Source organism: Pollicipes pollicipes, unplaced genomic scaffold (assembly GCF_011947565.3).
Source record: "Pollicipes pollicipes isolate AB1234 unplaced genomic scaffold, Ppol_2.1 Scaffold_3087;HRSCAF=3621_pilon_pilon_pilon, whole genome shotgun sequence".
In the NCBI taxonomy this organism is placed as follows: Eukaryota; Metazoa; Arthropoda; class Thecostraca; order Pollicipedomorpha; family Pollicipedidae; genus Pollicipes; species Pollicipes pollicipes.
The window spans coordinates 17,307,742-17,324,611 of NW_023596225.1; the positions used below are offsets into that span (position 1 = coordinate 17,307,742).

At 46.6% G+C, this 16,870-nt stretch overlaps 1 protein-coding gene across 1 annotated transcript in view; it reads right to left on the minus strand.

Annotated features, from left to right (window-relative positions):
- Window positions 1-16,870, minus strand: part of IA-2 (tyrosine phosphatase IA-2) — a gene marked incomplete in the record, with an annotated part of 128,911 nt that overhangs the window by 54,943 nt on the left and 57,098 nt on the right. Inside the window, 3 exon segments of the mRNA XM_037212632.1 lie at window positions 13,159-13,226; window positions 14,786-14,865; window positions 16,680-16,766. Of these exon segments, the coding sequence (XP_037068527.1) occupies window positions 13,159-13,226; window positions 14,786-14,865; window positions 16,680-16,766 (235 nt within the window).

Here is a 16,870-nt window from a genome sequence, read left to right on the forward strand (position 1 = left end):
GTCCTGGTACATTTTGGATAGATAAGGTCTTTTTTGTCATTTAAAGTTACATGAGTTAGATGAGGTTCAAACAAATTGCTCCAGGACTCTATTAATTGTTAGAAAGTGACGTATATATATATATACATATATATATATATATATATATATATATATATATATGTATATATATATATATATACATATATGTATATATATATATATATATATATAAGTGGCGTTAGTTTCGTTGCCAGAATGTCTCGATCAGCGGTTTTGCCACGCTCCCGTTTTCGTCCCGCTGTGGCTCGAGGTCCGTCGTTTATATGCAAGGATCCGATGCTGCTGGCATCAATTTGCTAGCAACGTTACAAGTCAACAATTATCAGAATGTTACAAGCCAACAACTATCACAATGTTATAAGAGAACACTTACGGCAACGTTGACAGCCAATGCTTCTCAAAGCGTTACAACCCAACAATTCCGCAACGTCACAAGCAAGCAATTATCGCAGCGTTACAAGCCAACAACTATAACAGTCAGCCTAGCCAAATTAACTTTAATGGCGACCAGTACGTGTCGGATGTTCAGTCGTGGACATGGGCCATCTTGTTCATTTCAAGGTACGTTTCATTGCCTCATTGTTATCGATTATCGTGCCTAGTTACGCTGAATAAAGCAGCACGGAAAATAGAAAATACGTTTTCGCGCACAAAGCAACGCTCCACTTCCCCGAAAAAAGTGAGGCCAGCTAACTTCTGTTTCTGGGACCTTCCGCTCCTTGCATTAATCGCCGCTACTGTTCGCACCTGCGCAGTTGTGGGAAACGTCCCATAGCTGCGTAACATTTGCATCACAACGAGTTAATTTTAGTTTTGAAGATGCTTGTTAAATACAGTGTAGACGTAAAAAACAAGCATGAAAGCGAAATCAGCTGGTAGAGAGTGCTGCCAGAGACCATAGGATTGGCGAGCACGCCCCAGGAGTATAAACCATCGATATTACTGGTACATGGTGCATTGCGCAGAGTGGAGGGAGCGCCCCGCTGTCTGTGTCACTCATGCAGTTGTCCTCATACATCTTATGTCTCAGCCCCCAGACGACAAACAATACAACTATATGTGAACCAGACCTTTCGTTTCACGCACTTTAAATCCCGTAACCTGTATTTTGGCCCCTAATGGAGTGGTGACATGGCGTGAGTGTGTTTTTTGTGGCGCTTTCATCACGATTTGAAACTTGCGATCTGATCATTCTGGCTGTTATCTAGTGTTTCTGCTGTTTTGATTGGTGCTTGATTGCCGTATAAAAATGTGTTGAAGGATAATTACTTCGTGGGGATTTACAGAAGGACCAGCGTTGGCGCTGTGCTTTAACATTGAGCGAGTGGGTCGGAAAACTGCCGCAGGGTATGCTGTCACAACTCGACTATTGGGGCTTGCCACAGTGTGTAACAAGTGCACGATAATGTCACAGACTCAGTGGCTATTCATGGTGTTTCATAACCTGATCATAATGGCCATGCCTTTATACCAGTGCATGAATTTAAAGATAAAAAAGCAGGGACGAATATTGGAAGTAGAAATAAAAATTCCAACCATGAACGTGACAATTATCTCGAATATATGAACTTAATGTACGTATCAATGGAATATAGCTAGACCGACCAGGCCAAGGTCATTTTGCCGGTGCGTAACAGTAAGCCCCTCCTTTCTAAGCGACGTGGGATTCGGCCCGCGCTTAGCCGGAGAAGTTGGCTTCCGCGGCTGTTCACTGCTTTCCGACCACAGTTCAACATCAAACGCTTGCAAAAACACTATATTTACACTACCTGTGTATCTATCAGTTTGACATACTTTGAGCAGATCTCAAGTTTTGATATGTTTAAGTCAGTGACCTAGGTCAGGTCAAAGAGTTCGACTTCTAAAAAAATTGATCACGCATAACTTTTTTGTGCGCTATTTGCCGTTGTTCAAATGTACCCTAATCATAGAACATTATAGTACCTACAGTTTGCATATTTCATATTTATTCAAACAGAGGGTTCAATGACCTGAGGTGAGATGAATTCTTGCATTTTTTCGTAAATGATGCAGATTTGTGCGCATTCTTGGGTAGTTTTGGTGTTTGTATGTGAGGAAAAACTAGTAACTCAATGTTCGGCTCACACATGACCACAGAGCACATAACATTGGCCGAGGTCATGATCTACCTCTATGAATGCCTTCCACCGAGGACATGCTGAACTCAAAATAAGCAGTATTGGTGCGTAATTTTGGCGCAGAATTCCAATATCAAACTGAGAACATGTTGCGATATCAATGATATACATAGAGGTCACAATAGGTCACATGATGACATTTAAGGCCATGTGAGGTCATCCAATGTCAATGACCTATGTCGTCAGTAGCGGCGAGACTAGATGAATGAGTGCGACGCTTGTAGCGACCTCTACATCGTGTTTGTGAAGCTGATAAAGATAATGTCATGTACCAACGTGCCTGCCTTCAATTAAAAAAAAATATATCTTGCAAAGCGTTGAAGGGACCATGCATAATGCACACAAGAGTTACGCGATCTTAAGTACCTGTAGATGCATAACGCGTTATTTCTGACCACAGGGAAGCATTGTGATGATCACTTAGATCCGGTTAGCAGTTCATTTTTTCAATTCGATGGTTATCTATTTGACCCAAGTTGACCTCACTACTGATGTCTATGGCAGCCTAACAGGACTTTTTTGTTTCTAGGATACTTTAACAGCTGGATACAATGATACAGCTGCACCTAATACATTAAACTTAGTCAGGAGCACATTGTGAAAGACAAAAAGCATCGTTCTTGTAGCCTACTGGTAGATCAATTTTAAGCGAATTCTGAATGTTGAATTTTGACCTGACCTTACCTAACCATTGTGGGGAGCAAAAATGGTTGAGATGGACTTCCCACAGTCTTAAAACTTACGTCTGTGCACTCAGTATCCGTCTTGACGCGTTAGCATATGTTTCGAATCCCGAACAGCCCTTTTTTCCTTTCTTGACCCCTGTTGCCATCAGATTTGACCCAACTACGATATGTATGCATTTTTCATGATTTGACGAGACATTTACAGCGGCATCTTTGTTTTTCTCTTGCGACGTCCGGAAGCGGAAGATCCCTTGTGGGGGAGGGGGGGGGGGGGAGAGAAGTCAACTTCCCTCCCGGCCAAGCCCGATTGTCTCAGACCCCAGCCGGGCGCAGGTTAAATACTTTGTTTTTATCATGATGTTATCTCCAATCTGAAGACTTTAGGCAGCTATCGATAATACTGGCTAATTTCATCAGAGGATTGTAAAGCGCACATTTGTCACGTAAATAATGATACCAGTCAAGCAGTCCCAATATTGCTCGATAGGCATTGCGCAAAGACACACGCACACTCCAGTGTGCGCAGCAATAGTCGTTTAGCTTCGTAAATGCTCACATCACGATAACATCACGGATCACACCACGATAACACAAAATACACACGCCAGTTCAGTGCAAGTTGATGTCAGGTTCAGGTCAGGCAGGCTCGCTGAACTTAAAAATTTGCCTTAAATACTTATGAGATATGTTAACTTCTTACCGCAAATGGATGGCGTCAATCCTTTAAACGCGACATTTATAAGCTGAACCAACCACTCTATGAGTGGTACGAGCTGAGCTCGTATAGCATGACTCGACGTTGAAAACCATAAATTATGGGAGCCCGGGCGATATGGCAGGTGTCGCCGCCGTCACGCTGTCTCTTCACTAAATTGCCACAATTTTAAACGTTTTACGTTTGAAAAATGCTAGTTCCAGCTTCGCACACAGATGCTTACCCTGAGCCTTTCTCGGCATTCTCAACTCATGACACACACTCGAGCCACCCGATACGCTACATTCATGAGCATTGGAAGTACTCCCCAGTTGGTACCGAGAAAGGGAGGGGGATGAAAAAAATATTTGTTCTTTTTTCTTGTTCTTCCTTTTTGGTTCTTTCTTTTTTGTTATTCCCACTTTGTCAGAAAGATGGGAGGAGGGCTCAGCCTCGTGACCCCAAGGATCCGCGCCTCTTGTTCTTCAAAACAATCAAAGGCAAAGAAACTGCTAATTACTGGCGATCGAAGCCAAAATAATTATACACCTCTGCACTGGTCAAGTCAAAACTCTGCAACCTAATCCAGCATCAGTTATATCTCCTTGGCTGTGTCAAATTGATTATTCGACTGAGATTGACAAGTGCATGGGCCTACCTGAAGCGCCTATGAATATGCTGCAGAATATCTCAGGGATAACCTTTAGGTTCAAGTGGACATGGTTTAATGTATTCTCTCCTATCCATTTCATTCCTTCTTCTCACACACGTCTCCACGTGTTATTTCTTACCAGCTTTTTGGTAGCCAGTCATTTTGGATACATCAGCGGCTAATTGCTCAACGTAATTTCAAATCGTTTTCTCCCTAACAAGTTACCAGCTGCCCTCTCCCCTCCCTAACCTCAAGCTCACTCACACTCCAAACTGATGTCTAGCCAAACATCATCTAAAAATGATTCCGTCGAGTAGCCTCAAACGCTGCCGCCGATTGTGTCCTCACCGCCCCGCCACGCGAGGGACTCATTTCAATCTCGACGCCGCCACCGGCTCGTTTGGCCTTAAAGGCGATCCAGATTGGGTGCCTGTTTTGTCAACATCTCCGCCCGTGGGGGCGGTTGGTCCCCTCCGTGTTCGCGAGCTCCCCCGCGCTTCTCCACCGGGCCGGTAAACAGAGGCCCGTCTGTGCGGCTAATCGGAGCACAGCTTTATGTCTGTCCAACGCCCTGGAAACGGGTCGACAATCCCAGGCCTGAGTAAGCCCGCTGCGAGAGCCGGATCAGCGGCGGGGAGCGCGGCGCTGGGTATCTCCCTGCTAAGCCCCTTCCCCTCCCTCATTCGGCGAAGCTACGCCCCTAATGGATGGGACCCGACAAGTCCGTGCATTGCACTCAGTTGCTCCTGTTCCAACAATAAGCAATCATCAGCGTTTGAGTTTTGAGTCGTTTAACTGTTTAGAAGCCACCGCCTCACCGTGCCAGCAGAAAAGGCCCGCCAACAGCGCGCGGCCTGCCGAACAGATGTGAGGAAGTCACGGGCAAAGTGGAAGGCTCCCTAGCGATCAGTTTACCCTGCAGGTGGACATGTAAGGTCCCAAGAAATAGCGTAGGGCCTCTGGACGGCGTAATAAGCTTTCAAATCGCTCAATCATTACTCTCTCAATCAGTTACGAAAATTTGTGTCAGCTCGTGAGCCCTTCACTTTTGCTTGCGACTGTTCTTGGTCGCTTGGAAGCGCAAATACGTAAGTTCCGTTCCCCTTCGTGATAAAAACTGCGTCTGTTCGGCCAGCGACGAGATCTTTCGGAGCCACTAAGCCGCTTCGGGACCCAGGGGCAGCCATGGTCCCGTGCCCCACCCCTCTGGATCCGCCCCTGGTGCAGCCACATTTCACCAGTTCCAAAGTTATAATGTGTACACCGGTTCATATTAAGAGCGCCTGTTCATCAGTCAGTCTGTCTGCCTCTCTGTGTACATTCTTAACCAGATGTCCAACACAGACGGCGGCACGGATTTACATGGTATCTTCACACAATACAGGTTCAAGCTTCGTGACAATCCACATCAGTTCGCTACTGTCCGATGCCGGTGTCGGCCATCAGTAAACAGAGCGCGCGAGAGCAAGCGCATTTAGGCAATTGGTAGGGAACCGCCTCGAAATATATGGGAAAAATAAGTTGCGCGAAAGCCAAGTCGTCGAGGCATACCGCAAAGTTCGAGCAGCGAAGAACAGGACGCCGCCAGACGCAAGGGAATGCCAAATGACGTAGGCAACGGACGCTTAGAAAATCCCAAAAGCAAGATACGCTGCGTACCACTGAAATGCGAATCAACGTGCTATGTGGCTGGATGCGGTGCTGCACCAATGCCAACGGCATCAGTTCGTGCAGCGAAACAAATGGTAGCCAGTCCAAAACTGAATTACATATGTTCGGTATCCTGGCCCAATTGGTGCAATAATTCAAAGAGCACAATTCCTGAGCATCGTGGTTCTTGCTGCTATAGAACGGATGAGCCTCAGTAATCAGTGGCTTCAATGATATTAGCTTCTCGAAAACGTTCCGGCCGGCTGGACGGGGATGGTTGGATCCCTCAATAAAAATATTCCAGTTCAACTAAAACTCGCTTGGCCTGCAGTTTCCTTCACGCTTGTCTCTGTTATCTAGTGAATAATATTGGTCGGTTGGTGTCAAGACTCGAAATGAATAAACAGGACCGCGATTAATGTTGTCAAGAAACCGCGTGGGGCTGGAGGCTGTCGCAATGCAAACTTACATGAACACCTTATTTCTAGAAATAAACGTGTTCACAAAATCTCATCGCGCAATTGTGCAGCTGAGAAAACTCCATATGGTAAGTGAGCGTGCCTTTCAAGGCTTAAAAGTTTGCGAGAAGCCCCAGATAACCAGACGATCCGACCTTTTCAGCGAACAGTGGAGGAGCATCAACGCAGCCTGATGCCCTGGGGGCGAATGTCGCTGGCAAAGTTGACTGGACCACAGACTTGTAGCATCTGAGGACGGTTGTCCTGTGACTGTCCAGCTGGCGCTGCGCGACGAGTGGTGAGAATGAGGGTTCCCGCCCAACGGCTGTCAACGCACCTCAGCCTGCAACATGCCTGCGATAGACCGATGTGCTTGTTCGTCCGCGGGTATCGAATGGGAGGTATGTTTCAGCAGAATATTGATTCATGGGGCTCTATTTTGTGAATGACATAAATTTGTCTCGAAATAGACTGGCATTGCAACAAGGCCAATCTCATTTATCCAAAGGGGAATACTTTTACAAATGATTCAGGGGCGAATGGGATCGGCTGAAGAGGAAGGCCTACAAAGCGATCGATCCGGGGTTCTAAATCTTACCAACACACCCAAGAATAGAGCACCATCATCAACATATCCGCCCACATACGAGCTTTGGCCAATATCAGCTGTGAGCCGACAATGATAACGGGAATGATAGCACGGAGCGCCACCGACTGTGCGCGGCTCTCGACGGGTAAATCGGTCGGGCCCGGCCCGCCACACAGAGCGGTGGTGCGGCACAATCTACCCTCCGTCGCCACTCCGCCGTCGTCCGCAGCGCCTGTGCCAGCATGGGGCTCGGTGAAGACAGATCATACATTGCAACAGTGACAGGCCGGGCGGCGGCGAACAGATGTCCACACTCACCGCATGTCGCTCCACTACCCAACGCCCGAGCCGCCAGAACGGAATCGCTCCAGTGCGACGCCCGGCAGCGCTCACAACCTAATATGCGCCGCGATTCAGCGGCAGTAGCCATGGCGACGAAGTATCACAGACTCTGATTGGCAAACTGCCGTTTGACACCGCCCCTCTGCACCAGCCGGCTGTATCTGTAAGCCGTTGCCAAGGCAACCATCAAGTCCGTGCATCAATGCGACGCGACAAGCGGTTGATCAATAAGCGCGGAGCAAATCTTGGAAATGGGAGCGGGCGGGCAATGGGAGCTTTCTCCATGGGCTCTGCACTAGGCTGGCGCGGGGGAGGGGCTCAATGGGCACTGCCAGTCAGACAAAACTCTGTATTGCTTAAAGCCTTCGTGGAGATTTAATGCGTTTTAGTTCCGCATAATGCGTCGCGGGACGGCGCACCGAAGATGGTTTAACCTGCCTTCAAATGCGCTAAAAGCGAGTTTCTCCGAGTGATGGCCACTTTCTTCTCAACGTTTGAGGGGGGGGGGGGGGGGGTAGGGAGATAAGGCCTCATTTGGAATGAAAACTACACCCCTGACTGAACCCCCGAAAGTTCCTTTAACTTTTGAGCCGTGGTCGAGTCCCTGCTCGTCGCCTCTCTCTTATCGTTTCCGGTGGGGTCTTTCTCCTCTTTTCTTTTCCTTCATTTTGATATCCTCTACTGCTTATGCCGACTAGGCTCAGGGTCGTTGCCCGTATTCGATTACGCTGTGTGCAAACCGCGACCGAGCGTCATGGGTTGTAGTGACCCGGTCTCCGCCGCAGGCTAGGCCGACAAATATGCCACGTTGGACTAAGTAAAATCATCGGAGCATAGAACTGGGAGAAAAGATGCCCTCAAAAACTTCGACAGGGAGGGAATGACCGACGCTCTGAATGCGTCCTGGATCCGATGGATATGACACGACAGGGGAGTGGGACTGCGCAAGTGTCACCCTGTAAGTTGACACCTAAGCGTGTACGTCAGCATGCGGGACTCTATCGGATTGCAAGCCCTATTTTAGTACAATGTCCTCAAATTTGCCTTTGACTGACTTTTTAATTTGCCTTTTATTGAAAAAAATGACATCCCCGGCACGCTTCCACTGGACTGCCGGCGAACCACTTTCTCTTCAGTACCTACAGTTTGTTGTAATATATTTTCGTAACAGACCGCACAGAGCGCACACGACCTCACCTCAAAGAATACACGCTGTGATTGTTATTCGAACCAGACAATCCAGCGGAGTCCACAAATACTGAGGCTTTTACTTGTGAGACAAAGTCCAATCTCACCAGGAACGCAAAACCCCAACTGCAAAGCCTTGAAGTGACATAGTTGGATCATTTCAAACATGTGTTCCGTAATTGACTATCGGCCCAGCGCACTTATGTGTGGCGGCCATACTGTAGGCAAGCTACGTAGTGTTTTTGCAGCTTTCGCCGGCTGTGCTAGGCTCTAAATGCAATCAACATAACTCCCTCGCGTTATGTACCGCCCAATCATTTGGGATTTTGTGCAAAATGATTTTGTTTTGCATTTGTCCATGCACAGACATCGATGCGCTCGATAAATTTGTTGTTTGTTATTATCGATACATTATTTGATCGATGCATTTGTTGAGCGTTTTGTGACAGTCTTCGAACATCGCGCACTCTTTTCGGCGTCTTTCTCCCATCTTGGGAAAGCTTATGTGGCACTGGGGTGCCGACTGATGTGAGACAGCTCTGGTCTTTATACCCGGTCTTAGCCCAGGTGTGTGCACACCTATCTATCTATCTATGTGCACAGGTGTCTTTGTATTCTTTTGTGTGGACCATTTGCTCCCGCCCCCTCCAATATCCGGGCTGTCCCTCCACGCGGTGAATTTGTCTTCCCCCTACGCCAATTTTCTGAGGCCTTAGCACAAGCAGAAGATGACGACTGAGAACTCAAAACCATATCGACATTGAAGGTTTATAATAATTGTTTCACATGTAAAAGGAGCACAGCGAATTAAGTCTGCGATGTCTTATTCACTCGAGTGCAGCTGGTTGGCTAGTCATATTTTACGAGTAAAGCATTCGTAGAGCATTTTCTATTTTTGCTGCAAGCTGCATGTCTTTTAAGTACATGGGGCATATGCTTTGCCGGCTCTGGTCTAGTTTTATGTTATTACCTGAATGTGTTGCCATTATTTAACTATGCTTCGGGTCCTGCGGGCTGACTCCAGTCTCGTCATTCTACCTCGATGACTTGACAGGTGATTAAAATGAAGCAATGGAATATTAGCTTCTAAAAACGCTAGCCGCCTACGCTCGGAAGAACCCATGAAATGTATTGATCTCTACTTCGACGTGAATATTTAATAACTATGTTACGAAAACTGGGTGATCAACGCCAGTTGACTAAGCTGATAGCGGTAATCGCTTGACATTAGCCACCAAAACAACATTAGAGGGAAAGTGTCTAGTGTTTTCCATTTTCCAAATACACACCTGAGGGGGGTTTTGCAACTAATCTATGGCTACTTTTGTTGCTTACAGATGCGTTTGGGTCTTGCAAGAGTTTCTGCTTATTTCATTTAATCGATCGCGTCGATGGCTGTGCCTGAATAAATACAATGCTTAAAAGTGAACCAATCAGCGGACATGAAAGGACGAATGCACTGGCTCATGCGTGGCGAGGAGCCGCGCGCTAGTGACGTGGCCATTATCTCGCTTGCTACGGTCTCGTGCGTATAGAGAGAGCGCTGGCGGTATAGAACGGTACACACTTTAATATCCCTTACGTAATCCGAGACGGAAAAGTATGATACCCTGAACATGCCTGGTGTACTAGCGACATCGCAGCAAAAATGTCAGCGCATGTTGCCTTGTTATTTCAAACGCTGAGTTCGGTGCACGTGCATTCGAAATCTGGTCATTAATATCAGAGTGTAGGGGTCTTAGCCGCCTATAGCCGCTGCCAAAACAACGTAAAACAATTACATTTTCATAGAGCCTAGTGCAGCCGATTGACACTAAGCAATACATGTGCCTCATCTTATTATGAAGTTAGCCAACATGAATTAACCGCGGTGCGTATCAACTGACCAGCCTTGCCAAACGGCCAGCCCTGTACACCTGCAGCCCTGAGCTGAATGTAAACAAAAAAAGAACGTAATGGCCGCCGCCATCGCTGTGTTCGCACGCTGCTGTCAGTGCTGACAAGCGACATCCTCGAAAAGCCATTGGCTAGAGCTAACGATACCTTCTCAATGACGTCGATGTGCTTACCAGTGAGTATTGATTGGGGGCCGCCCAATAACTTTGCTCTTCAAGACAAACGAAAAAAAAATGGGGGCTGTGCCAATATCTCGTCAGTGGAGGCGAATTGGTAGAAGCCAACGACATCAACATTTTCAAATTGAAATTCCTTTTCATCCTACGCGCACAGTTAAATATTCCGACTTGACCAGGCACACTCCCCTTAACTGTATCGAGGATGCCTAACGCGAGTGTTGCGGAGCAGACTGCAACTCGCCTTGCAGTTACTGACAGGAATTTCCGTGGCAGCATATAAAAGTTGTGCTACCAATTTACAGCCTTCATTCCCGAGGCCGGACACGCCCAACAACGTCTGAAGCCACGTAAAATCGACTCTGTAAATTACCAAACTATGGTTTCAGTCATCGGTGCCCAACAAAATACAGATGATTGCCCGACGACAACCCTCGTGCCGAGCCACTGCAGCGACCATTATCTGGCCACATCCGCCTTGAACGTAAAACGCAGCAGAACAGCTGCAAAAAGAAAGAAAGAAATAAATATAATGCACGACTATCGCCGAACGGCTACTAACCTTGCTCTTCTGGTTCAACTGCCAGGTTTGAACACTAGTTCGCCGTGCTATAGGTGCTAATCTGTTCCTACTATCAATCTGAAAATGAAGTGGGTGAAATATCCGCCAAAACTGTCTTCTAAACTTACAAACTGATGTCCTAAAGCGTTCAAAAATACTTATTTCAGACACTTTATCATGCTCATCCGCCCGTTAATCGCCACCCAGTGTTGACCGCGGGGCGAACGCCGCGCCACCTACGGAGACTGCAACGCTGGGAGTAGGGACTTTTGGTGTGAAAACTTACGAGCGCACATGTTCAAAACTATGCCACATAATTGTATTCACTAATCGACTCTGACTGAAGGTTAAAATCCCCGGACGAAGATGGGCTGGTCATATTAATGCAAATTGTTGACCACATTTCGTTATAAAGTCGGCATTTACTTAGTCCTCAATATCTCTGTAGGGTACACAACAAATCCTGATGAGGTCTCTGAGTGACATCGGTTTATAAACAGGCCACTTAATCATTGTACAATCAGAAGCCGTAGTGGTGAATTTCTTGCAGTCATTTAATGCCCGCTCCCTTAAGTTTATAACTTCAAGATAGCAGCTGGCCTGTTCCCTTCTAGTTCAAGAAGCTTACAACTAAAACACAGACGAAGAATGTCTGAAGTCTGAGGACACCTCTTAAAAGATAGGCATTTGTCCCTTAAAAAGCCACAGCATAGCGTAATGTTCAAACGGAATTTATGTAAGCAATTGTAGGGCGGAAATTCGCATAAAAGATGCTGGTCCCTTAAAAAGGCGTTTGTCCCTTAAAAAGCCACAGCATAGCGTAATGTTCAAACGGAATTTATGTAAGCAATTGTAGGGCGGAAACTCGCATAAAAGATGCTGGTATGGCGAAATTTCGACGGACAGAAGCTCGACGCACAGAAATTCGTCGCGAACAGGTGTTGTGTCCGCCAAAACAACGTCGGGCTGTAATTAACATAGTATAAAGATGGTCGAGGAAATAGAGAAAAAGGCAAAAACGTTTTCTTGGTTTAAACGTTTTTCTACAGCAAAATTTTATCGCGGACAAATATTCGTCGTGCTACAGTTCGTAAAGGACAAGAACTGCTTAAGACAAAAGCTTGTGAAAGACCAAAGTACGTTGCGCTAGAGTTCATATATGGCAAAAGTTTGTCTGGGATAAAAGCTCTCTTGGGAAGAAATTTGTCAGACATAAAAATTACATGTAGCTTTGGTGAAGTGAACAAATATCTAACTTCTTGGGAGCTCACTGGGCACCGCTTGCCTAAACCGTGCATACGGAATTTAAACAATAGCCATAATAAACATATTTGTAATCAAATGTCCTGTAAATGGCTGGTAGAGTTTGGCGTACTTGGTATATCATTCTAGAGTGGCCCGCATACTAACCTTACCATGCATGACAAAAAATTAGGTTATCTGGAATATCGAAACGCCTTGGTAAGGTATCTAACTTAAAAACCTATGGCAGCCTGCCAAGTGCAAATTTAGCAGCATTGGTGATGAATACCTGGGGGCACAAAAACCTCTTTGATTAATTTAGTACCAGTTAGTTGACTTCGTGCACATCTTCGTCTTCTTCCCCAAGGCGTAATGCCTACATCAAGACTGGCAGCTTTGAACATAAAATTGATCAGCCGCTATTTGTTGCAAGCAAACAAAAATGTTCTAGCTTTGCAATGACGATTCGTGAATGTCAAGCGACTTAAGTTCTCATTTCGAAATCGGTATGCATCATTGGATTCATTAGCGGAATCAAGTGCAAGAAAAAAAGAGTCTCGAATCGGAGTTGGTAGTCGATTCCAGATTGAGAACACTAGCTTGAGCTGTTATCGGAGAAGGTATCGAGTCGAAATACATTTCAAAAACACACACTGGAATCGAAATCGATTCCACTGGGCTACAATCCAGCACAAGTATATCCCCGGGACGAACTTATACATTGCCAAGTTTACATTGTGCATTAGTTTCATAAGTTCTGCTGTACTGGAAGCATTGCACTGGAAGGCTTCTCCCGACGTATAGGCTGAGCTCGTGGCTTACCCCGTCACCAACTCCTGCCGCCACAATCGTCACGCCAAGATCTTTCTCCAGTGATCCTCGCAGGCCCCCTGGAAACACAGACCTCTGTCAGAAAAACTGGTCGCTAGCATCCGCTCTCGCAGAAGCCTTCTGAATGATGAGTTTTAAAGCTCGGCGAAATCTCTGGGGCGGTTGTATGAAGATACATACGTAATACCTCCTCGAATTTCATGCTGTTAGTGATAACGAATGTTGCGTTGTCTGTTTCCTGCAGTTTAATCACGTAATTTGTTTAACCTCTCGCTGCGGTTGGGAAGGAGACATGTCGTATATAATGCAAAACATTTGGCGACTGCTTGCCAAGGATTTCGGGGTTGCGCGAACGTCGTTCCCAGATGTCGGGCGATACATGTTGTATCAGCTGTACATGGAACATATTGTATCAATAGCACAATGTACCGACAATATGTCACTGACTGGCTTGCTGCCAATGGTTAATGCCATCATATACATGACTTAATGTCATACAAAAAACAAAACGACATTCACATTATCTATGCCGACTGATGATTTCGACCTGAGCAACGGCAACTGACGTGACAGTGGTCGTAAAACAAACGCTGATTGATAAAAGAGAAAAAAATGCGTCGTGCAGCAAGCACGACGATTGTGAAATAGCACAGACGAGCAGATTTAATCTACATGTAGCGAAGCATTCAGCTTGTTGGCGATACAGCTTACGCTGTGATAAAAAAGAATACCATCACAGCTTCCCCCACGATAGGGTGCAATTCACCCCAGGGTGGGGCAAGTTCTCTCAGTTGAAAGGGGGTTATTCAGAAAACATTCGTTAAAGAACGAAAACGCTATCTCCAAATCTTTACCGCATCATGTGGATCTGAAGGTTGTAGGTGTTTGCAGATAGAATGCTATTAGTCTTATTCTCACGAGTTATGGTAGGAGGGACCTCAGAGTAAAAACGGATACAACTCTCCTTACTCTCCCCTGGGGCTGCTTCAAATTCGATGTTTTGCCATCACAATGCATGGCAAAAGAGGAACAGTGCAATGGAAGATGAGTTTTCCAATAGCTAGGATTAATAACTACTTTTATGTTATATTACAGCGCGACATGACATAATGACAATGATGATGGTACGTTACAAAAAAAAAACACTCAAGAAGTAAGTTGGTCGCCATGGTGAACAACAGGAAAATACCAGCCGAAAACATACCATGATATTTAATGATCCAAAGTAGAGAGTTAAAATTTATGTCACGATATATGAGCGAAGGAATGGTAAAAATGTCTTAGCATTCGCCGTCATGCTGTTTATCGCAACCAGCCGCGTCATGTTGTTTGATAAACGACATTGCACGACATTCTCGATCGCGAAATTTCTATTCAGAGTTGCCATGGTAAGAGCGCCGACGTGTCCTCACAGTAATGTAGCGGTGGGCATGCAACTGTCATCTACAGGATAACATGTCTTACTAGTGGGTGCATGCCAGTGAAATCTGCACGAGCGTAGGCCGATACGCTACGTCCATACGATGCGTCGTGCTTAGGCCCACATCGTTTGAACATCAGGCAGGAGGGCCGCCCTGGTGCAATGTACAGGGCATCAGACTCGACGAACACAGCTCACCTATTTTGGCCGCCACTACTGATGAGTTGTAACCAACTGGGTTCGGTTTTACTTTAAACATCACTTGGTCGCCGACAACTCTGCAAAAAAGCGAAGCCCTCGTTATATGACAACGAAACTTCACTACCGCTCAAAATGTAATGTACCAGTGCTCAATAATGCAGCAGACGGCTGTAGACTAAGCCGCCACTACTGCAGCACACGACTGCAGCCTGACCTGCCACTACTGCAGCACACGACTGCAGCTAACCCGCCACTACTGCAGCACACGACTGCAGCCTAACCCGCCACTACTGCAGCACACGACTGCAGCCTAACCCTCCACTACTGCAGTACACGATTGCAGCCTAACCCTCCACTACTGCAGCAAAAGATTGCAGCCTAACTCGCCACTACTGCGGCAGAAGGCTGCAACCCAACCCGCCACTACTGCAGCACACGACTGCAGCCTAACCCGCCGGTCCCGCCTGCCCAGTTTCGAACATAAACGTAGACCCCTGCTTACCCTGGACAAGGATGACATGTGCCTCACACCCTGACGCATATGGACGATATGACCGCTTAATGCAGAAAAGCACGATTTCGCACACGGGGAAGACCAGACGGCTGCACTCATGGTATCATATTATGATGACAGGCAGCAGTGGACGCAGCATCAGTACGCGGCACCTCAGAGGCAGTCCAATACTCCCAGCACGCACTGATCACAAGCCGCCCAGTATTGGTCTATTTCTAGCCTTCGCGCGGTACAGGGAACCGAAACATCAGCCAAATCACATTGCGCAGACAACATTTCAAGAACATACCCTGCTTAAGCCTCAAGACCAGTCGTGTGTAATAACAGCGCTGAGCACTGCCACTACAGCCCGAACAAGACACAATAAGCAATTTAGTTTTAATAATTATTAAGTCCGACGAGAGCGGTCAGCGTTTCGTCACCGCACCAGACTCCTTGGGACTTTGGGGCCCTGGGACTTCTTTAAAGTCCCAGAGTTCATTTCAGGTATGGGCGATATTGGCGCATTTAAGACATGAACTATGATATTCATTGTCACCTTCGGGGTGAATTCACGTTGATCTTGTAAACAAAAAACAGCATGAGAATTGTGATGATGAAGAAATTGGCACCTTTTAGCCCAAAGGCCTTGAAAAGCAAAGTGCGGGCAGAGTTTAAAAGTGGTGCCTCTCGTCCGTGATAGCTGACAACGGCAGAATCTGCTGCGGCCTTCGTCGGCTATTACGGACTAGAAGTATCCCTTTCAAGCTTTTTTAACCCGAGCATACGAGCCTGCGAGGTTAAAAGAAACACCTCCAGTAGCAATAAATGATGTCTGTATAAGATGAACATGGGTGGTTGGCACAACGGACGGGCGTAAGCCATTTACCGAAGTGTATTTGTGGAGATTTTTGAACCATTGCGCCACCTAGCCGTGTGACAGGTCTAGTTCCTGAAGCCAAGGTGCGCTGCGGTGTTTGTTTTAAGAAACAGAAATACAAATAGAGTGTTTTTCAACATTTTTGCACAAGTGTCTTGTTCAAATAACGTAGCGTTAACAGTACATAGCACACGCCATGGAAAACAGAGCAAATGAAAGCATAACTTTCATAGTGGTGGGCAGGGAATCCATCGGTATCTCTCCAGTCGCAGTGGCTAGTACAAATAGAAATTTGTGGCTAATCACGCTTCCAAGAAAACTGGCATTAGCGATGGAATCGGAAGCGTTTGATCCAAAAATAAGTGAAAAATGCAAAGAAAGTGGCGTATTTACCTTAACTGAACGCACCAAGGACGCGTCAACAAAGCATCTAGGTCAAGCGAACCACAGCCTTTTTCACAGCCCCAACCGACCGCGGCTGGCACACCTGCGCCGCGCGCGGCGATGCAGTGCAGTACCTGATGTTGTCGAAGGTGTTGCGCGGCAGAGATAGGTCCTCCTCCAGCTGCTCCACCAGCTGCTTTCCGCTCTTCCAGGTCTGGAATCTGCCGAACGTATTCGCCAAGTCAGCAGCAGCCATCCGGTTTCTCATACAGGGTGGATCGGCATGAGAGACGGAGAGGGAAGGAAGCAGAGTGTAGATACCGAA